Source organism: Furipterus horrens, unplaced genomic scaffold (assembly GCF_987537825.1).
Source record: "Furipterus horrens unplaced genomic scaffold, mFurHor1.1.pri manual_scaffold_11, whole genome shotgun sequence".
In the NCBI taxonomy this organism is placed as follows: domain Eukaryota; kingdom Metazoa; phylum Chordata; class Mammalia; order Chiroptera; family Furipteridae; genus Furipterus; species Furipterus horrens.
The window spans coordinates 44,350,088-44,374,031 of NW_028327181.1; the positions used below are offsets into that span (position 1 = coordinate 44,350,088).

At 54.3% G+C, this 23,944-nt stretch overlaps 1 protein-coding gene and 1 long non-coding RNA gene across 6 annotated transcripts; one reads left to right on the plus strand and one right to left on the minus strand.

The window, feature by feature from the left end:
* Positions 1-278: 278 nt before the first annotated feature.
* LOC149997443 (uncharacterized) lies at positions 279-6,293 on the minus strand. Of its 2 annotated transcripts, XR_016513998.1 has the most exons (6): positions 6,156-6,293; positions 5,088-5,308; positions 4,446-4,530; positions 3,519-3,599; positions 1,018-1,150; positions 279-449 (listed from the first exon to the last, which is right to left on the minus strand). It is a non-coding gene; the product is annotated as an uncharacterized LOC149997443 (long non-coding RNA). The 2 variants fall into 2 exon arrangements; XR_016513997.1 differs by lacking the exons at positions 279-449; positions 1,018-1,150; positions 3,519-3,599 and having other exon boundaries at positions 4,060-4,530.
* On the plus strand, positions 6,225-23,359 carry SLC47A2 (solute carrier family 47 member 2). 4 transcript variants are annotated; one of them, XM_090291187.1, is made up of 18 exons: positions 6,234-6,520; positions 7,421-7,522; positions 7,785-7,853; positions 8,560-8,708; positions 9,341-9,383; positions 11,993-12,037; positions 12,255-12,352; positions 12,741-12,838; positions 13,902-14,015; positions 14,662-14,729; positions 15,650-15,758; positions 16,888-16,963; positions 17,071-17,136; positions 17,359-17,428; positions 20,351-20,483; positions 20,560-20,654; positions 21,749-21,833; positions 22,752-22,871. In XM_090291187.1, exons 1-18 carry the CDS (start codon positions 6,392-6,394, stop codon positions 22,808-22,810), a joined length of 1,608 nt encoding a protein of 535 aa, XP_090147313.1. In that variant the 5' UTR covers positions 6,234-6,391; the 3' UTR covers positions 22,811-22,871. The 4 variants fall into 4 exon arrangements, with proteins under 4 accessions (XP_090147314.1, XP_090147313.1, XP_090147311.1 ...); XM_090291185.1 differs by having other exon boundaries at positions 6,244-6,520; positions 22,784-23,359; XM_090291186.1 differs by lacking the exon at positions 17,071-17,136 and having other exon boundaries at positions 6,328-6,520; positions 22,784-23,359.
* Positions 23,360-23,944: the final 585 nt, after the last annotated feature.

The window sequence follows — 23,944 nt, forward strand, 5'->3', positions numbered from 1 at the left end:
GGCCTTTTTCTCAGAGATTCAATATCCCCAGTCCCCAAGGAACTTCAGTTTGGAAAGTGTTACAGTCTGAGGCTTCCTTCGAGGGGCTGCAGACTAGAATATCATCACATATTGTAAGTCAGCTCCCGCTTAGAACTGATTCCCTTAGACCTTTCTCTAATGCTCTTCAGAACAGATGAGGGCTCTCTCTAAAGCCTTGTGGTAGGACTGTCCAGGTTTATTGCGGATGGGTCATTGTTTTGGGATCGGTCCACTCAAATGCAAACAGGTGTTGGGAATCTGGGTGGACAGGGATGCAAAAGAAGGCACCTTCGAAGTCTAAGACTGTATACCACTGGGGGTAGCCTGGTACTTGGGTGAGGACGGCGTAGGGGGTTGGCCGCAACAGGATGGAGGGGGTACAACGGTCTTGTCAACTCGTCTTAAGTCCTGCACCAATCTGTGCTCCCCTGTTGGTTTAAGAACAGGGAGGGTTGGAGTTTTGCAGGGGGATTGACAGGGTACTAGCAGCCCGTGTGTTACAACTTTCTGCAGGATGGGCTGCAGAGCCTCCAGGGCCCCCCGTTTGCTAGGATACTGTTTCCTATGGGGATGGGCTGTCCCAGGCTTTAAGGGAATTTGAACTGGTTGGGCAGTCGGCTTTTCCAGGAACTCCAGAGTCCCAAACTAGGGGACCTGCTTTCATAAAACTTGTTCTAGGATGGCATTTTCTAATTTCCTTTTATTGACTAACATAATTTTAAATATCTGAACTGGGACCTCCTGAAACCTCAAAATGGCCCATAATCTGGCCAAGAGGTCTGGCCCTACCAACGGTAAAGGACATTGAGGAATCATTAGGAAAGAATGTTGAAAAATTGGCTTTCAAATTGACAGGTGACAGGAGTGTGTAAAAACAAGTCTGAGATTTTCCTTCAACCCCCATAATATTAATTGAATTAGAGGAGGGAGGTCCAGTGCAAGAGTCAAGGACAGAGTAAGAGGCCCCAGTATCAAGGAGAAAAGTCATTTTCTTACCTGCCACATCTGGGTTACTGCGGGTTCCTCTGTAGAGATTGAAACGCTGGTGTAGGCTGGAGTCAACCTGTTCCCCAGGTACCCTCTGTCCTCAGGTGCCACCATGGCCACAGATGATGACCCCTTTCCGCTCCTGGAAATGGGGGCAGTCTACCTTCGAGGGCCAGGGATCAGGGTTTGCACCTTTGCACATGGGACATGGCCCTGGGGGTGACCTAGGGCAATCCCTTGCCCAGTGTCTAGGGCGTTTGCCCTTAAAGCCTGTTCGATCTTTTTGCCCTTGGCACTTCCGTGGCTGTCCTGGGTTACTTTGAGGTGGCTGGCTGCTCACGGATAGCGCCGTAGTTTGGCTGGCTGTCCCTCCCTCCCTTTCTCACGCTGGCTCTGCTCTTTCTTTTCCTCCAAGTCACAATTGTTAAAGACTGAGAAGGCAGTATCAATCAGCTGGGCCATGGAGTTCGTGGGTCCATTTGTAATTTCTGAAGCTTTCTACAAATATCAGGAGCTGACTGGCTGATAAAGTATCATCTTATTAATAGTTGGCCCTCCAGAGAGGATATTTCTGGAATGCCTCCACCCATCGGTTACAGAGGAGAGCAGGGTTCTCCTCCTTTCCCTGTGTTACTTCTCTGATTTTATCATAGTTCACTGGCTTTTTGATACAATTTTTTATTCCAGCCAATAAGTAGTATATCATAGTGTTTTTATTTCTGTTCTCTCCTGCTGTATTGTAGTTCTATTTGGGGTTCTGATCTGGGACTGTTTGAGCTGCCAGTACTACATTATTGGGGTTTTGAGCATGTAATTTGTCTGTAGGTATGTGGGCCTCTTCCCAAATTTGTTGCTTCTCTTCTGGAGAGCAACACGTGGTCAGGAGTACATAAAGCTCTCTCCAGGGCATATCAATGCAAAGGTTAAGGTCTGAAGTTACTAGTGAAGCATGAGGGGTCCTCGGAGAGGTTTCCTAGTCTTTCTTCGCACTGCTGCAGGCCAGTTATTGAAAAGGCTACATGTACTCAAATAGGGCCTTCTGTTCCCACTGCTTCCTTCTGGGGCAGGGTATGAGTATGCCCTACCGGACTGGGTTTCTGGTAGTAGGATGGAGGAGAGGTTAATTCCTCTGAGGGGGGAGCAGAGACTTCAGGACTCTGGAGCCTACTTGGTTCCCCCTGAGAGACAGGTGGGGTCATCTAGATGTCAATGTTGACCCTTAGAGGGGCTGCCTCCCGTAGCCCAGAACGAAGGGCTGGATTGTGATACAGTGTCATGAAGGCTTGAAGGTAGGGAACCTCTGACCATTTGCCTAACCTTTTACAAAACAGGTCTAACTGTAGCATGGCGTAATTGTTGCTCCCATTTTCAGGCCAAACTTCCCCATCTCCTAGTTCATACTGAGGCACAGCAAAAGGAAATTAGCTTCTCTTTCTTGAGATTTTTCAGGGTCAAAATTTCCCCAGTTTCTAAGAATGCACCCCAATGGGAACCTGAGAGATCTGAAGGTGTACGACCCATGTTGTCCGCGGTGTAACCGGGGAAAAGAAAGAGAGTGGAACTCCCTGGCTCCCTGGAGGTGTCCCCCTTTGTTTGCCTAGAGAGCTTAGTGGGTACAGGGTGTCCCCTGTTATCCCACTGTTCTAAGCTACCAGTCATCTCTGGCAAAGTAAGAGAGCTTGAGTGTACTGGCTGGCAGAAAACAAACTGGAGTTGCCACGGACTAATTGTAGCTTTCCTGATATTTAATTCAGAGGCTTTGGCTAAACTGGACTTAGCCTGGCTCATGAAGAACCCGGGTAAGCTGGACACCGCTGGACACCTGCAAGGGGTTATAGGGAGGGGACCGTACCAGTCATTTGAAACAATTCCTGAGACCAAAAGGAAAACTGCTGTTCAAGTACCAGAGGGGAAACTGATTAACCTGCACTAGTTTCCTCTGCTCCTCATTATTGATTAACTCGACCTAGTTTCCTCTGCTTCTTGTTTATGAGCTCTAACTCATAGGGGGCAGGAGCGTTCTAGTTTATCAATTTTACAAACCTAACCTGGGTTGGGAAGGCCTCCAAAAGGAGTTAAAAGGACTCACCAACATTGACCTCATACGTTTGGGTTGCAGAAGAGACGGACAGGAAAGAGGAGCAAATCGAGAGACCAAAGTTCAATGGGTGAAGCAAGTCTTGGGAGGAATGTGGTCGGCTTGCGAATGAAACTGATAGTACGTAGCAAAGAAGGGAGGTGTACACGGCAACCCTTTCTGAGTGGAAGGCCATGGGGAAGGGCCGCTGCTGTCTTACAGTGCGCCTCCGTGCATGGGTGCTGTGCCTGGTGGGGAACTAACCTCTAACCCCAGTCCATGACCACATAATCCTCACACAGGAGTCTTTTAAGCCGTGCACGCACAAAAGTGGCAAACTTTCTTCAAGGAGCCGGGGTGTCCCAAGGCATAAAGGAGACAGAGGGAAAGGAAGTCTCCTCCAACCACTGGGAAGGGTGAAAAGTGTTCTTACCCATCTGGTGTTTCCCCAGAAGCCCTCCTGGCTGGCTCACCAAATTGCTGCAGATGGAGATGGGGTCCAGGCTCGTGATGGCTGTGAGCAAAGAATTGAACGGACCACACAAACAGATAACCAAAGCAAGTGAGAGAAAGTTACTGGCATCATAATTGATAAATCCTCTGAGAAACAGGAGAAAGCCTAAAACAAGGAACACCCACCAGAGCCAATACTGACCATCAAAATATCCAGGGAAATAAGTGAAAAACCTGACAATCAGGACCCACTTAATTAAAGAGAGACCAAATCCTGAAATGGCCCTATACCTTCCTGTAGCTGAGGTGGTCAGGCAAAGGGACAGAAAAAACCCAATCCAGTTAAAGAGGAATGCCATAATCGTTGTATTTACAGTTTTAACATAGCAAACCAAGGAGAATAACCACTTGGCAGAAAGCACATCATTACAGTATGTTAGAGATGGGGACTCCAATCATACAGAAAGTGTCAAGAATTACATTTTACCAATTAAAGAGTATGTGCAGAAATGCAGACATAATGAAAGTTACACTAAAATATTTAATTCCAGAGTAAACACATATTTTACATATTCCAAAGTCAAAATCATCCTGACTCACGAAATCCTCATTTCTTCCAGGAAACAGAGGGGTAGTAGCTTCAGTCTAGGTTCTCCTGGCTTCATCATACCAAGATAAGAGAGCAGGCCAGGGAATGGTTCTCTTCTCTTGAACAGTCATAGGCTTATAGGGTTTTTACTTAACCTTCTACACATGCGATTGCCCACACTCCTCCTTGATTGCCCTCCCAGGGAGGAAACCACAATGCTAATTATGATCAGGTGTCACAGGGCGATTCTGGAAATCAGGATGCTGACGAATGACAGCCACAGTGTGTCAGAGTTTCCTATTCTGTCTTCTGCCTCACCACTCTTCCCAGGACTTTGAAGCTTTGGGTCCTTCTTTCCTGTGAGGGTCCTGAGCTCCCTTGCCAGCAGGGCAGGAGACTTTTTCTGGACAGGAGACAAGAGAACGGAAGTGGGATGAAAGTGGGGAACGTGAGGTGTCTGTGCTGGACCACAGAAGCTGCAGAATCTCTGCCACATCTCCCTCCAGGAAGGGAACTGACTCCTCTTTGTGAAGTCTGGGCCAGCCTGCATTCAGCTCTGGCCCACGGAACAAGGCAGAAGTGATCTCTGCCCCTTTCTAGGTGGGGTCCTGCCATGGACGCAGCTTCAGCCTGCGCTCCTGCAATGGCTCCCCTCAAACCTCCCCACGCTAGGAGAGGCCCGCACTGCCCAGAGACACAAGTGCACATGGGACAGTCTCAGCGGAGCCTGGCCGACAGGAGGCCAGACTTCTGATGCCCTCGCCGCCCGCCCCACCAAGTGGGAGCAGTGAGCTCCATGTGACAGACACCCCCAAGGCTCAGGCTCCCGGATAGAAGGAAGACTTTTCAGTCACTCTTTCAGAAGAGGAAGCCAACCCAGCTGAGAACCGGCCAAAGGTGAGAAGGACAAGGAAGGGCACTGGAGGGGCGATACCATGAATGCCAGCAATGACCTCCTACCTGAAGCGCTGCAGCTTTTCACCTGTAGCCCTTCTTTTTTGTGTCATATACCAGGAATAATCTCAGTGGTGATAAAATGTCTTCTCTTTTTTCTTCATCGGTTGTAGATTTACTATTTAGTGCACAGGTGGTAGGATGCTCCAGTGGGAGGTTTGGCAGAATGAAGGAGAGACATCACCCGGGTCACCCAGATGCCCCTACCAGGGGAACACTTTGGAATTCTGTGTAAATAAAGCAGCTGTATGTGACTGCGGGAAGGGCATCATGCGAGCCACTGCGGAGAGGGCTGGAAAGAGCACCTTCTGTTTGCCTTTGTCCTGACTCGCTCCCTCCACATAGCTTGGGGGCTATGCCGGAGCATCTGGCTACCCCTCACTGCAGGGTGTATGGGGAGACTGGAGCCCAGCCCTCCCCTGGCCAGCTGTCCTGCCCACAATTCCTGCAGGCCCCTCACTCATTGCCCCTGGCTCAGCTAGTACTTCAAAGCCTGATCCAGGGTCAAGTGAAGAGGAGGGGAGGGGGTAGCAGTTATGGCTTCCCATAGCTTTGCCCTGTCCTGCTTGTCCTTGGGGGGTTGCAGTCCAACCCTACATAGAAGAGATGAGAGGGGAGACCAGGTGGGCCAGACAGGAACCTGGTGGGAGGCCCAATGACAGCTGCACTGAGCAAAATAGACAGCTGATTGCCCATGAGGGTCACCTAGCTCTCAGGGTGCTTCCCAAAGGGGTGGTGGGCAGAGGGAGGGCTGGGGGGGGGCTCCTCCCAGGGATCCTAGGTCCTGGTCCCAGCCCAGCCCACTCTCAGGCTCCTGTCCCCTCCCACCTCACCCTTCCCAAGGCAGGGTTCTTGAGGCAGCCCCCCGACAGAACATGGCATCTGCTGCCAGTTCTCTGAGTCTCCATTTCTACGTCTGTGAAATGGGGCCCATCTGGGCATGATTGTGCCAAGGTGTATGACTCCCAGTGTCCCAGCTGCCCCCCAGGCCCAGCACCTTCTGTGCTGCCCCCACCCCTCCCCTCCTGGGGCTGTACTGCTGACCCTTGGGGAGAGCAGGTACAAGGCACCCACCAGCATCATCCTGGGTGACTCCCACGTGTCCAGGGCTCTGTCCTGGTCTTCCCTGAGGCTGGGGCCAGCGGGCTGCCCAGGGAGCCAGGTGGATCCTACAGGTCAGTCTCCGAGGCAGACCCTGCACCCCACCTCTGCATGTAACTCATTAGCCAGGCTGCAGGGCAACTCACCTGCCTGCCGGGCCAGGGCTGCCCGCGGGAGTGCTCCGGCGTGCAGGTGCCCGCCAGCGGCAGATGGGAATGGACAGTCTCCGGGACACGCTTCCCCTGGACCAAGGGGGCCGAGGCCCTGCCCTCTGCAGGCTGGTCCCCGTTGGCTTCAGGGCTGAGGCGTGGAAGCTCTTTGTCCTGTCTGGACCCCTGGTAAGGAGGCAGAGGTGAGGGGCTGTGAGGGCGGGTGCCAACTGCTGTCCAGGCGCCACTGGAGGTGTGCGGGGGTGGCTCACAGTCTTTCCCCAGAAACCTCCCCTGTTGACTGTGTTCAGGCTGCCCCTGGGGCTGCTGCCCAGAGCAGGTGACAGCAGGACAACTGTCCCTGGACAGTGCGGGGGTTGGGGGAGTAGCCGTGGTGTGTGGTCATGCTCAGCAGGGATATGTGTGTCCTCTGGAAGCCCACAGGAAGACTGGGTTGAAAGATCTCATGATCACAAGTGAATTCCATTGAGTCAGGAGCCTATGGATCCCCACAAAGGGGCATTTTCAGGAGAAGAAGGGGCACTCTTGCCCTTTTCATTGCCAAAGAAAAATATTTTTAGATACATTTTTTTCTGACCACAAAGGCTAATAGATATGTGCTCCCTGTAAAAGATTCAGACAAAACAGAAAGTTTTAAGAAGAAAGAAATTCATCTCTAATCACCACCTGGACAGAGCCATTGCTCAGATTCTGATGGGTTTTATCCCTCCTCTTTTTTGTCTATGTGGCTTGGCCACATGATTCCAGTAACGACATCAGTAGCAGGACTGAACGCCTGCGCTGAGCTCTCTGTCCCTGGCAGTGTGCAGGTGTCCCCCCTGCATTCCTGCACGTTTGGACAGGGAGCAGTCGCCTGGGTCAGCATGGCCGCTGCCGGCGCAGGAGGAGCAGCATTCGGGGCTCCTGGTCTCCCAGCCCCAGCTGCTGTGTCAGCCTCAGCCTCAGCCTCAGCCACACTCTTGAGCAACTTGCCTGGTGCCTTTGAGTGTTTTTTGCAGAGCCCTGGTGTGAGTGCGGGGCCGGGCTGTGACGCGGGGCCACAGGCTGAGGCTGGGCTGCGCCCTCCAGGTCCTGTTCCAGATGCTGTCCTTCATGATCTATGTCGTGAGCTCCGTGTTCTGTGGGCACCTAGGCAAAGTGGAGCTGGCGTCAGTGACCCTGTCAGTGGCTGTGAGTACAGGCAGGACTGTGCAGGGACCCCCGCTCTCGGGCTTCTCCCCTGGGCTGACAGGAGGGCTGACAGCTGCATTCCCAGCTGGGACCTGAGGCTCTCTCAAGATGAGACACAGGGTGTGCGGGCAGGACCCCACCAGAAGGGGGTGTCTGGCTCAGCTGCCCCTCAGAGCTGCTGCTGGGTGGCCTTGCCCTCAATGCACGGTCCCCTCCTTGGGCTCCACCTGACGACCCTGTGTTTCCTCCTGTGTGGCTTCAGTTTGTCAATGTCTGCGGAATTTCTGTAGGATTCGGCTTTTCCTCAGCATGTGACACCTTGATGTCCCAGGTAGGTGAGCGTCCTGGAGCTGGACACGGCCAGGGCGGATCCCCCAACTGCTGCAGGAATTGTGGGGGTGGGGACCCTTCAAAGGCCCCTCAGTGCTCCCCAGAGCTGGGACCCTTTCAAACACACCCTGCGGGCAGCTGTCTTCTCCTCCCACCCAGCCCCTGAGGGCCAAGTGCAGTCGGGACCCTCCCCTTTGAAAGGGTCTGGACCCCCAGGCAAGAGGGTCCGGGAGGGGGTGGAGACAGTTCCCTGCCCTGGTCTGTCAAATTCTGAGGTGGGCAGCTGGGACCCTCTGCCTTCGGGGACCCAGAGTTCTTGGATTACAGTGGGCCTGGGGACCTGGGTTGACCCTGGCTGCCACTTCCCCTCAGGGTGACTTGGCCAATGCTCTGGAGCCTCACTTGCCTCCACTGTGATGTGGGGAAATTACGCTTACCATACATACTAGGTGCCTTTGGAGAACCGGCGCAATGGTGGACAGAGGCCGGTACTCAGTAAATAGCTGCTGTCCGGTGAGCCGGCTGAGGCCCTGCAGAGGCTGCCAAACGCCCGCCCCAGAGGGCTCGCACGGAGAGTGCCCGCTACCCCAGGGGCCTTCCCGGGGCCCTGGCGCCGCCAGCCTGTGGCCACGCTGCCCGAGCTCCCCCCCCCCCTGCCCCGGGGTGGGGGGCAGAGGAGGGGCTGAGCAGGGGCTGCTGTTTTGCAGAGCTTCGGCAGCCCCAACAAGAAGCACATGGGGGTCATCCTGCAGAGGGGCACGCTCATCCTGCTTCTCTGCTGCTTCCCCTGCTGGGCGCTCTTCCTCAACACCCAGCAGCTCCTGCTGCTCCTGGGGCAGGACCCTGACGTGTCCAGGTACCGCTGGACCCCTGCTGGGAGGCCAGAGAAGAAACCCCGCGCGCTCTGGGTCACAAGCAGTCGCAAGCTCAGCGGCTCGGGAGGGTGCCCGGTTAGGCGGAGGTTCCTCCGCGCGGGATGGTGCTCCAGCTGCGCTGGGCAGTGGGCGGCCGGGCGGCCAGGGTTAATTCAAGAGCAGAGAAAGATGAGGATTGGCATGTCATTTGCGTTTGTGTCCCAGCACTAGTTGGAACTTCACAGATGCTTTCGAAGAAATAAAATGTGCACTACCCCATATTCCAAAAAGGAGAAAGAGGACTGAACCAATTTCTGATGAATTACAGTTTATTACTCACTTTAGAAAAGTCCCTCCGAGGAATGCCTCGTTCATTGTATATTATGTGCACTTCATTCGGTTACTTCTTCCACCCCCTACAAACCGCGTACCACTCCAAATTTAAGTTCCGGAATCGCGAGGCCCCTGCGGCTGGGTCCTCGGCTTCCTCCTCCTGGCACCTTCCGCACTACTTCCCGAAGGTCCCCGTGTCTGCGCGGAGATAGGCGGGGCTGGGAACGCCTCCCCTCCACCCGGGGTCCCCAGGACGCCCCGCCGGGCAGGGCCAAGCGGTCAGCTTCTGCTCCTCCTGCAGGCTAACCCAGGAATACGTGCTGATCGCCATGCCCGCACTCCCGGTAAGTGCGCGGGCTGCCGAGCCCGGCAGAGGGGGCCCCTGCGCGCTCCCAGATGCTGGCTCCCGGCCTTTGCCCCCTGCCCGCTGGGGAGGCCCCTTGGGCCCGCAGTGACGCGCCACGGTGCAGCGAGGGTGGCTGAAGGCGTAGGAGAGAAGTTCCCCTTCCAGCCGGTGCAGACTGAACTTTTAAAAAGGAACAGAACGTACTTTCCTGATTAGAAAACCATTTATCGAAGAAATTGTAGAAAGCCTAGGGAAGAAAAATTTCAAATCACCTATAATCCTACCACCCAGAGAAAGCATAGGTTCTCTATGCAGGATTATTTCTATTCACGAGTCTGAGGATTCAAGCACACACCCCTACACAGAGTTTGAAATGAGGCCACTGTGTGTATATTGCATTATAATCAGCTTTTTTCCTTTCGAATATGTCATTAGTCTCTTGATATGATTAAATAGCCTCTCGCAACACCCATTTCAAAGGCTATATAGTATCCAGTAGTGCCACAATTTATTAACCAATCTCTATATGTTAGGTATTCAGATTGTTTCTAGTAGTTGCTATTATAAATAAGATTCGATAAGCATTCTTATAGAACAGCTTGGTGAACATCTGTAATGATTTCCTTCAGATGCATTATTGGAATGAGAGTTCTTCTGTCAGGGCTTTTGATACCAATTTGCAGCAGTTTTACTTCCACTAACAACTCCCTCATCTGCAGAGTATTAACTTTTTTCCAATTAGAAGTTGTTTTAACATGTATTTTATTGCCAATGAAGTTGAAAATTTTTCATGTATTTATTGATCAATTGTTTTTCTTCTGTGAATGGTTTATATCCTTTGCTTATTTTACTGTTAATCTTTTTCTAATTATAATAACTTGTTACATGATAACCTAACCCTTTGTCATATATATTGCAAACACTTTTCAGTTTGTCACTTGCCTTTTAATTTTTTTATATATTTGACTTAAAGAATTTTTAATGTATATGTAACATCTATAAATCTTATTCTTTATAATATCTGTCTTTGGTGAGCTTAAAAACATTTAACCCATATCAAGATTAGCTAACGTTTGCTATATTCTCTCTGAATCCTTTTCTGGTTTCCATTTTTATATCTAAGACTTTAATCTCTTTAATGAACTTTTTCTAAGACTGATTATTGACTATCCCCTTCTTTCTTTTCTCCATGAGTTTTTGGAGTACTAAATAAGCTGTGTGTCCATTTGGGGCAGTTCCTGAGATTTCTGGCCTGACCCAGTGGTCTGTATATCTACTCTGGAATCCGCTGCTCTACTATTAGATTTGTTGAAGCTTAGTGGCACATTACTGACTCCCTGGCAGTCCTGAATCAGACATGGCCTTGCCAGCTGGAAATGTCTTCTATCTCTGGAACAGCAGCACCCCTTCATCCTCCATGGCACCAGGGGGCAAAGTTCTGGAGGAGAGAGCTGGGAAGGGAATGGGTCATGTGACTTCAGAGTGCTACAGCATGCCCAGGTCTGACAGGGTGTGCCCCAGCTGCATCCACACTGAAAGGCCTGTGCCCTGACCTCTTTGGGGCCTGGCCAGTTCCATAGAAGCCGCATCCAAGTCTTCCCTGGGAGCCGCGTTTGGGCTCTTCGTACTGAGATGCTGGTACCCTGTACAACAGGGCCATTGTGCCAAGGCAGGGAAAACACCCTAAAAAGTTATCACTGTGGCAACTCCTTTATCAAATAAAGCAAGTCCCTCCCACAAAATACACAATGCTTACCTAACATTTGGAATGCTTAAATATGCCAAGAACTGTTTTGTGAGCACTTTGCATGTCTATATGTGTATGTATATGTATATATAAATATGAAGTATACACACATTACTATACTCATTACGAATGAGGAAACCGGCGAGAGAGGTTATGTAATTTTCCTGGAATCACAGCTCCTAAGGGCAGAGCTGGTGTTTAAGCTCAGGCAGTACATTGTAGCTCCATGCTCTGAATCACTGTGCCACCTGAAATCTAAGTAGAGGGCTAAGGGAAGGGTGGGGCAGGTAGGTAGAGGCCCAGACCAGGCTTTGCCCGAGGACAGAAGGAGCGGGTACAGTGTCCCTGAAACATACACACACATGCACAGACATGCATGCCCCTGTGCTCCACAGACAGGGAAGGCCCTGCCCCCTCCACTCCCTGCAGATTCTTGTCTCTAGCAACCAGAGCCAGGCCCTGGGGTGGTCACAGCCCATGGATTCGGGCTCTGGTATGTCCTGTGCACAGGCTCCTGGCAGCCTTCCTAAGCTGATGGAAGGCCTGGGTTGGCAGCCAGAAACCCTGCCAGGCACTCTGCCTCCTGCGCAGGCCCCCGAAGTGCGGCTCTCCAGAGCCGGTGCTCCCTGCCTGCCTCCCTCCCCGCGGGCCCATCGGGGGCCCTGAGGGGCCTCTATCCCACAGGTAGGGCCAAGGCACACATCCAGGTAAAGCCTGCCCATGGGTCTCAGATATACTTTGATGAAGTGATTGCCCCCAAACTCAGATATCTAAGAAATACCTGTTAATGTTCATCTGGTTGTTTTTTGGTAGTTGTTATTTGTGTGTGTATATATTTTATTTTATTTTATTTTATACAGATGATTTTTCTTTGCAACCTGCTGGCAAAATATTTACAAAATCAGGTACAGGTCCCTGGCTGGAGGAGTGGCTGGTACACTGCCCTATTCCAGTGGGGAGGGGCGCCTGGGGCTTTCTCCCTCTCTGCCACCTGTGACCCTGCCGTGCCAGGGGACTGGTCTCTGGTACAGAGGCCCATGAGGAGCTGCATGTCCCCCAGATGGGCCCGCATCCCCTTGGTCCTGCCCACACCACAGTGAGGCCAGTCTTCACTTATTTCAGGGAATCGTCTGGCCCCAAGTCCTCAGCAGCATCGTGGGCAACTGCATCAACGTCCTGGCCAACTACGTCCTGGTTTCTGTGCTGAGCCTGGGCATCAGGTGAGGCTGGTGGGCTCCGGGGGCCTGGCAGGGGAGCACCACCCACTAAGTGCCCCACCCCTCATGACGAAGACAGCAGAGGCTACTCACACCATCCAGAAGTGGGGTGTCCTGAGGAATTTGATGGGGACTCCCTGCCAAAGAGAAAGGAGAGGAGCCCCTCCCCAACCGTGCCCCTGCCTTCTAGGAGAGGCTGACAGTAGTTCCTGGCTGGAGAGGGTAGGAATCATGCCCGCAGCCCTGGTGGCTCCTGGGCGAGGCCATCCCGGGCACGGGGTGCTGAGCGAGCTGGGCCTGTGCCCCTCTGTCCCATGCTGGCTCCACAGGGAGCACCCTCCCCATGGACAGAGTTGGCCCAGCGCCAGCCCTGCCCTCTCGGCTTCCCTAGGGGCTCTGCTTACGCCAGCACCATCGCGCATTTTGTGCAGACCTCCTTCCTGTTCCTCTACATCGTGCTGAAAAAGCTGCATGTGGCCACGTGGGCAGGTGGGGAGGCCGCTCTGCTTTGGGGGGATGAGCAGGCAAGCATCAGGTGGGCCACAGCAGGGGCACAGGGTGCTCTTGGGGCAGGTACAAGGCTCAGCGGGAGCCCGGTTGCAGGAGCCCCATCCCTGGCCTGCCTCTATTTGCCTGCAGGGCCCCCTTCCCTTTGTTCCACCCTGCAGAACTCCCACCCCCAAGTCCTGGGGCCCCCTCATGCCACATGTCACAGTGCAGAGCCCTGCTGGGGACAGGCCCAGGGAACTTTCCACTGGCTTCTTGGTGTCAGGATGGCAATTAGACTCACAGTAAGAACACAGGTAAAATCTGAGGTGTCAGCTGTGGGCTGAGTGTCCGACGTTCCTGACCTCAGTTAACCTTCACAACCGCTTATTGCTCCATCTTACTTACATGGAGGAAATTGAGACCGAGAGAGGTTAAGCAATTTGCCCACAATACCCAAGTCGGTACATGGTGGCAGCTGGACTGCATGCCTGTGTTCTCCGAGGCTTCAGGCCCCGAGCGTCCTGCCTCCAGAAGCCTAACTCTGTGGCTGTGGGCCCTGCTTCCAGGCACTGCGGGAGCAGCTCTGGGGCCCCCAGGCCTCGTTCAGGGCACAGGAGTCCTGCATGGCGGTACCGTCCCATTTGTGCAGACCCCCTGCCTTGCTCATCCTCTGCACCCCGAGCTCGTGCCACCCTCCCAACAAGCCTCCCAGGGAGGCAGGGCAGAGATGAGAACTCAAGTGTTCTGATGAGGGAACAGCCCAGAGGGGGCAGGGTCCTTTCCCAGGGTCCGGTGGTGTCCCAGCCCTGGGGCAGCCCTGCCGCTCCTGAGGCCCTGTCCCTGGCTGCTCGGTTGCGCTGGCCAGGGGAGCTGGTGCTGTCCCCACGCCCTCCGCCGCTGCCCCACCCCCCACTGGCCCAGCTGGTGTGCCCTCTGTGAAGTGCCAAGTGCCTGCACCTTCTGAGCTGAGCCCGGAGTGGGCAGAGCCGGAGGCCATCAGGGGCTCCCAGCAGAGGGCGGGCACACAGCGGGGCTGCTCAGCTCTCCAGGCTTCTGCTCCTAGGCTGGTCTGTCCAGTGCCTGCAGGACTGGGGCCCCTTCTTCCGCCTGGCTGTCCCCAGCATGCTCATGCTGTGCATCGAGTGGTGGGCCTACGAGATCGGGAGCTTCCTCATGGGTATGTGGACAAGCAGGCCAAGGGACCAAGTAGGTGGCTCCCCCAGGTCAGAAGCCCCCTCCTGGGACCCCACCCCGGCCAGGCTAGCTCAGTTGCTCCCTTGCCTCCCCATCCATCTCTGAGCCCCAGGCAGAGGCGGTTGAGTCAACCAAGGAGGGGAGGTGTAATGAGCGGGTGTGGGAGCATGCGGGGGCAGGGCAGGTGTGGGCACTCCGCACCCCGTCCACTCAGCCTGAGAGTCAGAGGCCGTGCCGGAGTCGCCCCGGAGACCTTCTCATCCAAACCCTGCCCCCCAACCCCCACTCCTTTAAAGATAGGAAAACCAAACCCCAAGAACAAGAGAGACTGTCCAGAGTCCCACAGTGGCAGAGCAGAGGCCCGAACTGGGGTTCCTGGTCCTAGCCCAGCTGTCTTTCCACACCATGGTTGTGTGAAAGACAAACCATACCAGGAAACAGCCCGCAGGGAATTCCATAACTGGGCAGGACTTTCCCGGAAGGCTGAGGCCAACCAGGACCATTTTTGTTCGGGATCTGCCCGTAGAAGTCTCTTACCCTCGGCCTCCCGGTGGAGGGAGGAGGGCGTTCTGTCAGCCCCGGTCCCTCAGCTGGCCCCGGGCCGGGACTCCCGCTGCTCTCTCCCACAGGCCTGCTCAGCGTGCTGGACCTCTCGGCACAGGCCATCATCTACGAGGTGGCCACAGTCATCTACATGGTGAGGCTCTGGGTGGGTGTGCTGCACCTGCATGTGGCCCACACCCACCCGGCCCTGGGGGCCTGGGAGGAGGGGCTGTCACTCCTCAGGGACCCTCCCCGATGTCCCAGCCCTGCAGGCCCAGGCAACCCAAAGCCTCTCCCCCGTGGGTAACACTGAATTCACAGGATGCCAGAATTTCTTTTGAGTTAATTAACACCATTTAATGGAGAGATTTCACATCATAATCTGGATTTTGCATTTTCTTGGAAAATGGAACAGTCTACCTAGTGGTGGGCCCTTGTCCCTGCACCCCCTCTGGAGAGAGCTGGGAGACAGAGTACCCTGGTGGGGGGCCTCGCTCTCCTCCAGCACAGTCCCCGGAGCCTCCTTGCCCCACAGCAGCATGGGCTGTCCTGTGTCACTCACATACAAACCTGCTATGCTTCTGGGGTGCACAGTCTGTGACCCCAGGTTTAAGCACAGGATTCGCAAAAACTGATTTTTATAGTTGGTTTTCATTGATTTCTTTTTTTTATAGGAAGCTTTCCTGGCATACGTAGGGCTGTATTTGCCCTTTAAAAGTTCATTTACTCATGAGTTTTTGGGAGCACAGTGATTTTGACTGCAAGGCCAGTCTGTCTGTGACATTTGATGGAGTGGATGGGGGACTGGCTGGCTCACGTGGGGTATCCCCACCCCATCTCCCATCCTCAGATGTCACTGCCTATTTCCGGCAACCACAAATGCCCTCTGGTCTCATGCTGCCCTCCTGGGGCCCACCCTACAGTCCTGCTCTCCGCCTCGGGCCTGGGTCAGAGGCTGTAGGGCAGCGCCACCACCAGCCCCTGCCTCTTCCAGCTCAGCAGCCCCCCACCCCCACCCCGGTCCCAGGAACAGAGGGTGGCTCCACCCATAGCACCTCTTTATCTTGATCCCAGATTCCAATGGGGCTCAGCCTCTCAGTCTGTGTCCGAGTAGGGACGTCCCTGGGAGCTTCAGACACTGTGCAAGCTAAGCGATCGGCCATCTCCGGCATGCTCTGCACAGGTGAGTGGAGTCCTCTCTCGGGGGAGACAGGGCTTGGAAAGCTGGAAAGTCAAGGGCCTGGGCCAGGGGAGGGCCTGGCATGTTGCAGGCAGGTCTAGCCCTGGGAGTGGACAGGTTTACCTTCTGAACCTGCTGCACCTGCCCTCTGGCCCGGAGCAGCCCCTGCTGGTACGCTGATGGTGCCTCAGCCCCGACCCCCTGAGCAGCAAACATCTCTCTTGCTGGCTCTGCCCCTTGTCCACCCCTTTGCAGCTGGGGCTCTTGGCCCTTCCAGGAACAGCTCGCCCCCACTCCCCTTAGTGTGACCGTACGAAGGCTCTTCCTCCCCAAGCTCTGCCCACCCGCTGCCCAGGGCCCCCTGCAAACTTGCCCTGCCAGCACCCCTAGGAGCTTGGGACCTGCGCATCCCACCCTCAGAAGGAACCTTCTCGTGTCCCCCACCAAGGCTCTGCCTCCCCAGGCCGGCAGGTGCAGATCAGCCCCTCCATGGAGAGCAGCGGTTCTTGGGCTTCAAGTGCCCTGCAGTCCCCTGCAGGCCGGAGCAGAAACACACAGACCTCCTGGCCTCACCAGGCGCAGGTTCTGTCTCCATAGGTTGGAGATGGGGGTTGAGATTCTGCATTTCTAACCTGTTACCAAGGAGTCCTGATGCTGCTGGTCCAGGAAACCCCACGTTGAGAACCACGGGAGGAAAGGCATTTTAATGTTTTTAAAAATCCTCACCCAAGGGTATATTTTTCATTGCTTTTAGAGAGCAGGGAAGCGGGAGGGGAGAGAGAGCTAAACATCGATGTGAGAGAGAAACACTGATTGGTTGCCTTCTCGACCGAACCCCGACCAGGGTAGTCATCTGCGCCCTGACCCGGGATTGAACCCACGATCTTTTGGTCTATGGGACGACACCCCAACCAACCGAGCCACACCAGCCAGGACAGGAAAGGCATTGTATATGCAGTCCTTTCTACAGGATGGCAAAAGAATGTCATAGTCACATGAATTGCTCGGATGCGGGGACGTTGGGCTTGTGGGTGTGCAGGGCGGGGCTGACTTGCGCTGACCTGAGCGGGGACCCCCACTGCCCCCTCCCCTGGGGGTTGTGTTTAGCCAAACACTTTCTTTTCTCTTTCAGTTGGCACCTCGCTGGTTATCACCACCCTGTTGAGCATCCTGAGAAATAAATTGGGCTATATTTTTACCAATGATGAGTAGGTAATCGGTTTTCTTCACTGACTTCTGGGAGATGGCAGAGTGGCTTGCCACCAGGCCTCAGAGATGTCACATGTCTGGCTGAGCCCTGGCATTGTCCTCGCAGAGAGGAAGCCAGTGCTGTGCTTGCACCCCAGGCCACGGTCCCCACCATGACGAGGTCCAGAGACAGGTGCTGACGGAAGGGCAGTCAACCCCGAGGGCTTCCTGGAGTGGAGGCAGACCCACAGACATGCAGAAGCTTGGGGCTAGGGGTGCTGGGCTTGCATGGGGCAACGCCCTCTACTCCCAACACCTGGGGAGGGGGTGTGACAGAGGGCATAGAACTGGGTCTCTGAGAGTACAGTCATGGCTCAGCGCTCCAGATGAATGCTCTTTCCTGTTTCATCCTCAGAGAAGCGATCGCCCTGGTGAGCAAGGTCTTGCCCATTTACATCGTCTTTCAGCTCTTCGAGGGCACCTGTGTGAGTACCACCCCTGCGCCTGCCCTTCCCGGGGCCTCGCGGGGCTGTGGGCACAGCGCGTCTGTCCATGGAGAGGGCTAATGGCGGTAAAGGCACAAAGCGTTCGCTCCTATCCGCTCTGTGTGTATCCACAGTAGTAGTTCCCCTTGCCTTCAGCAATTCCAACAAGCCAAGCAATGAATGCAGATTAGCAGAGCGCTGAAAAGTGGCACCAGTGTGAACTCACAAATCCTTTCTCGTCCTTGTTCCTTGTGAGCGGGGATGCAGGCACTGACTGGCGCCCCTGCCCGGCCAGGAGCACCACAGCAACCCTCCCCTGCAGCCAGTGCAGAGGGACATTTCTGAGGGGCAGTGAGTCAACCCAGAATACAGAGCAACTTGGATTTTCTGCCCCTTTGACACGAAAGGACAGGTCCCATTTAGTGCAAATTTGAATTACATGAATATTTAAAAGCATGGCATAAAAAAGAAAATGCTGAAGTCTCATTTTATAAGCAGGGTTTGAAATCCCGTGCCTTTGCCTTTGCACCTCGAGTTGGGTGAGTTCTTAGGAAAGCATCGCTTCCACAGCGCGCAGCAGCCCTGCAGAGGACGTGTGTGCTGCGTGAGCAACCCGAGCACGTGCGCTCAGCAAATAACCCACCGAGAGACACTGTTTGTGGCAGGTTTTCCCACAGGACTCTGGGCATACTGGCCAGCTCTCCACATATCCTAGAATTTACCTTCGAATCCAGCCAGGCCGTCCGTAAGCATACCTGGAACTCACGCTCATAGCCTCAGCAGAACTGCTTCTGCTGGGCTGCGCTTTGTCATCACGCCCATAGTTTTCATGAGGGACATAAAACAAATGATCTTACGGAACCTAGTATTGCTTTTGTCAGGATATTGTTAAGAACACTATTCATATTTTTTCTCCTGTTGTGGGGTTCCGGGGGCCTGAGGGTCCAGGACCCACTATGGGCTCTTGGCTTCGTGCAGGAAAGAGTTCAAACTATAGCCAGCAGTTTAAAGTGGAAGTGAGTTTGTCACTGAAGCAGTGAGACAGAGAGTGGCCACTCCACAGACAGAGCTGCCCCACCCCTGCCTTTAGCAGAATTTGCTTCATTTATAAAGGTTCATTTAATTGTGTGTGTGGGCGGGGGGCTGTAGAGTGAGAAATACGCAGGATATTCCTGGGAAAGGGGTGGAGATTTCTCACAGGGGTTCTGTAGGCCAATTTGTGTCCTTCTATGTAGACTTTCCATTTCTGATCATGCCAGCTGCCAGGTGTGTTGATTAGTATGCTAATATATTACGACGAGCGTATGATGAGGCTGCGGTGACCATTAGGTGAAATTAGTTGCCATGTTGGATCAACCAGGTCTCTGCCGGTTTTAAGCCATAAATTTGACGAAGAGGACTGATCTTCCTTCTTGACAGTTCCTGTAGCTTTTATCGAGTGCAGCTGTTTTGCCACATGCCTATCTCAGCTGCACCATTTTACATTCCCACCAGCTGTACACGAGGTTGTTACTTTCTCTGCTTCTTTGCCAACTCTTGGCATTGTTTGTCTTTAAAGAAGTTAATAGATTTTATTTTTAAGAGCAGTTTTAGGTTCATAGAAAAATATTGCAAAAAATAAAAAAAATAGAGTTCCCATTGTTAAATAACAAAATTCGGCCCTGGCTAGTGTGGCTCAGTGGATTGAATGCCAGCCTATGAAGTGTCACTGGTTCAATTCCCAGTCAGGGCACATGCCTGGGTGTGGGCCAGGTCCCCAGTTGGGGGCGTGCGAGAGGCAACTGATGGATGTTTCTCTCACACGTCAATGTTTCTCTCCCTCTCTTTCTCCCTTCCCTGATCTCTAAAAATAAATAATTTTTAAAAGTTCAACTGAGTAAATTTGAAATCTCATTGGCTTTATTAAGTGATTCATGAAGGCAGCGTCCCACCCAGCTACGAGAAGGGTGCTCTGAGGGGCTGGATGGAATGGAAGGTTTTGTAGGAAGAGGGTGAGGCAAGAACTAGTATAAAAAAAATTAAGGATTATTTCTGGGCCCCAGGCATCTTTTCTTTGGGGGGAAGCGAGGGGCAGGGTTGTTATTATGTAGGCGACCACTTCTTTCTATGGGGGACGAAGAGGCCCATGTGACAGATGACCTTCCTCTTGCTCGATCAGAAAGTTCCAGACTGGTGGATTAAGATTATGTTTCTGGGAGAGGCTGAGACTGCCATTAGATCGGGTATTAAATCTAGGCTTGCTCGCGTGGGCTTTTAGCACAAGGGATGCCATTTCAGGCCTGTAGTTTTCTTTTTAGGACCATAAACCGCCTCCCTCCCCTCATTTTCTCTACTATGGATAGCTTGTATTATTAGTGTGGCATGTTTCTTAAGCTGATGAAAGTATATTGATACATTATTATTAACTGAAGCCCACAGTTCACATTAGGGTTCAGCTCTCGGTGTTGTACATTCTATTGGTTTTGACAACTATATAATGAAATGTATCCACCATTTCAGTACTGGAATCATTTCATTACATACAAATCCTCTATGTACTACATACTCATTTCTCCCCTTCTCCCCGTGTGCCCCCTCCGTGAGGCCCTGGGAGCCACCGATCTTTTTACTATCTCCATAGTTTTGCCATCTCAAGTTGTCTCATAGCTGAAATTATACTGAATGTAGCCTTTTCAGGTTGGCTACATTCACTTAGTGTATGCATTTCAAGTTCCTCCATGCCTGTTCTCAGCTACTTTGTGTGGCACTGGGCAAGTGGCTTGACGCTTGGCCATGTCCTGGAAGACGGGGGACAAGAGCAGCCTGCTCCTGTGAGAATCCTGTGGGCCGCGCGATGGCACCTGCTCAGGAAAGGGCCTGTTGCGTGAGACAGCCGTCCATCTGTCCGCCTCACCCTTGCTCTCCCCTCTGCCTCCCTCCCAGTGCGTCTCCGGTGGAGTCCTGAGGGGAACCGGCCGGCAAACCTTTGGAGCCCTGGCTAATGCGATCGCCTACTACATCATCGGCCTCCCACTCGGCATCGTTCTGACCTTTGTGGTGGGAATGGGGATCATGGGTATGTGGTGTGAGGGAAAGTCAGGGGAGCCCGGGTGGGCACTGGACACTCTCCCCATTGTCACTTGTCTCTGCAGGCCTCTGGCTGGGCATGCTAGCCTGTGTCCTGCTGGCAGCTGCTGCCTTTGTTGTCTATACTGCCCGGATGGACTGGAAGCTAGCTGCAGAGGAGGTAAGTCAGCAGCCCCTGGCCTTGAGACACTCCCTGGCCAAGCAGGGGCCGTGCCTCCTCCCCAGAAATGCCCAGAGCACGTTGGGCATCAGCAGCAGTGATGGGTGTGGTCCCAGCCCCACATCTACTCCCATCTCTGGAATTGGCCCCCAGACAGGGCCAGTGCAGGCAGCACACTCTCCAGCAGCAAACACACACCCAAACCGCCCTTAGCCAGCCACAGCTGCCGAACGCCAGACTAAAGCAGAGAGCTCAGCCAGATGGCCCGCACCCATGTGCGCCCGCCCGCCGGAGAGTGTGCAGTGCTCTGGGAGAGGTAATAAATTACTTCGTCTGCCCCCCTCGGACACAGAAGAGGCCGGGCTCAACCCGGAGGCAGCACACAGAAGGGTGTGTTTTCTCAAAGACCCCTATTCCTGCAGGGTACAGTTTTGCCCTCATGCGGGGAGCAAGTCATCTTGGCATGTAACGTAATGGTAGATACAGATTTATAACAGCACCACTTTAAAGCCCCCCCCCACGAGTATATGAGCACGTTCTGCTGTAGCTTGCAATGTCTTAAAGGCAGGCCACGGGTGAGGCCTATTGCATCACAGCCTCCAGTCAGGGAGCTTCTGGGGTGTCATCTGAAACCACCCCTGGTAGGCGGAAGGCAGGGAGAGACCAGGGAAAGAAGGAGGCCACTTCAGATGGGTAGGTGGCAGGTTTAACCAGCAAGGGACTTACATATGAGGCTTGTCTGAGGTGGCAGCTAGACAAGATTCTGCACCCACCCGCCAGAATCTTAGAAGTTTATACAGAGGCCCTAACCGGGGTCAGTCAGGGGCGGCGCACATCCTCTCACCAGCAGGTGGCCCTGCTCTCGGGGCTGCGTCCCTGGGCAACTTGGCGCGCAGGGAAGGCAAGCAGGGCGCGCACTCCCAGCGTGGCGGCGGGGCGGGGCGGGGCGCGGGGGACGGGGGCAGTGCGAGCCTCCAGTCTCAGGTTCAGCGCCTGGGGCGAACTGGCAGGCACACCTTCTTGATGCCCTTCCCCGCGAGGCCCGCGGAGGACGGGCGGGCCGGCAGGCTGACCCAGGCGGCTCTCTCCTTCAGGCCCAGAAGCGCGTGGGGCTGCCGCAGCGGGGCGCGGCGGGCGCGGCCCCCCAGCCCGGGCCTGACGCAGCGGTTGCAGCTTCAGGTAATGCTGCCGGGGGCTCCTACGTACATGCGGGGGGCAAGCTGCGCCTGGCTGCCCCGTGCGTCTTGAGTGATTGGGAACCAAGCAAGCCCCATCCTCGCAACATGGAAATGACGGAAAGCCCTAGGGAGAGGGCGCTAATATCCTTCACCCCCTCTGCCCTGGGAGGCAGCGAGCCGTAGCCCCGCTGCGCAGATGAGGAAGCGAGGCTGAGCGTAGGTCTCTTCCTCACGGGCCTCGACGGGCAAAGGCGAGAGATCAGATCGGAGCGTGGGCCAGGCCGGCGGTAGTGTGTTATCGCCACCTAACTCCAGCTCAGGGCAGAAGGCCACCTCCTGCCTCAGCGGCTGGTCTGGGCAGGTCGGCCTGGCTGTACTAACTGGAGCCGGAGGCACCTCCCCTGTCTGCCCATCTGACCCATCAGACAGAGACCTCTGCTCTATATCCAGTATCTCTGATGAAACAAGGGCCCCAGCTCAAAGCACAGGTGCTGGGGCCTCAGGACTTGCACCGAGTGTCGGGCTGACCAGCTCGCAGCCCACAGCCCTTACTATCCCAGGGCCCTCGGCTCATCCGGGCACCTCGGCCAGTGCAAGACTCTGGGCACGGCACGCCGACTGAACACTTAGTGTGCATTCTGAAGTCATACGTGAGTTATATTTGATGTGTCACATGTCCTGATAGGCTGGGACAGGAACACGCCTCATCTGATCTCTTAGCAGTAACTATTTGTACATCAAATTCAGTTTCAGATGCTTTCCCACTGAATCCCCTCCTCTGATCCTGCTGCAGAATAGGTCAAGGCACGCGTTTTTGTCAGGTGCAGAGCTCAACTAACCAGTTCTAGAGCAGAACAAATGCAGGCAGGCAGGCAGTCACCCTCGGCCTCCTGACTCCAAGGCTCTCCCCTGCCTCCAGGTTGCTGCATTTGCTCCGCTTTGTCTCTGCAGTGGCTACGGGCAGCAACCCTGGCATAGCCCTGACCCTGTACTCACGGCCCGAGTGCCCTGTGGACCTCTTCAGGGCTCCAGAAGCAGCCCACACCCTTCCCGCTCCTTCCAGCAGACTGTCGGGGAGACAGCTGGCCCTCCGCCGAGGGGCTGTTCTGGGGGTGGCGATGGCCACACTGAGCGTGGGGCTCACCCTCAAGGTCCTGACCCCCAGGCACTAGCAAAGCAGCTTGGAGATGGAGAGGAAGCCAGGAGTGGCTGCCCCTGGGCACCCGCACAGGCCCACCCTCCCAAAACACCAGTGGGACCCAGTGCACATGGACACTTTGGACCTGTCCCCAGAAAAGGACCTCCGGACGGTGCCTCCTGTGACGGAGGGATCTGAGTTGCGCAGACTGACAGTTGTGGTTAAATGGCTTTCTCTTCTCTGCCCTGGATTTCTCTTAGAAGACATCAGCTGAGTGAAGAGGGAGGATCCAGGGATCGCCACTAGCAGAGGGTAATGTGAACAGCTTCAAATAGGACAGTCTAAATCAAAGCAAAGACCACAGCATTAAAGAGTATGTACTTCCTGGCCACAGTCTTCTGCCCACGTCTGTTCCCAAAGCCTTTATGAAGCTCTGGAAAAAGGGGCTAGTAGGCCAAGAGCCCCATCTGTTGCTGGCCCCCCGTGACTCCTGGGAGACGCCCCCAGGGCAGGGAGGCTGTCCAGGGACCCTTCCTCACCTGTCCTCTGGCCCCATCATTCCATTGGCCTTTTCCCTTATCACAGACCCTGAGAAACACTTGTTCTTACAGTAACATCATACAAACAAGGGCAGCAAAACCCAGGTCATCCTGCCACGGAGCCTCAGGATGAATTCAGTGTTGATCCGAATTCTATAATTCTTTTTTCTGAGGCCTGGTGAACACTTCCGGGCTCTTTGCTGTGTCAGGCTGCACACCACCATTGAGAGTGGAGGGCAGTCTGGCCTCTGCTGCCTTAGTGCCTTGGCATCCATCAGTAGCTATAAACACACTGGCAAACAAAACAGCCTTACGGATCAAGGCCAGTAGGAAAAAGGATGCAGAGTATAACTCCACCCTGAAGCATCAACATGCTATGAATTCAGCTTCATGGTGTTTTCAGTGCCCACATGGACACCCCACGCCTTCTGCTCA

Coding starts and splice junctions, on each gene's coding strand:
- SLC47A2 (XM_090291185.1), top strand. CDS start 6,392: ATGGGAATGGACAGTCTCCGGGACACGCTTCCCCTGGACCAAGGGGGC. Junction 9,384..11,992: donor TCGCCATGCCCGCACTCCCG/GTAAGTGCGCGG, acceptor TATTTTATACAG/ATGATTTTTCTTTGCAACCT. Junction 21,834..22,783: donor CGCAGCGGTTGCAGCTTCAG/GTAATGCTGCCG, acceptor TTGTCTCTGCAG/TGGCTACGGGCAGCAACCCT.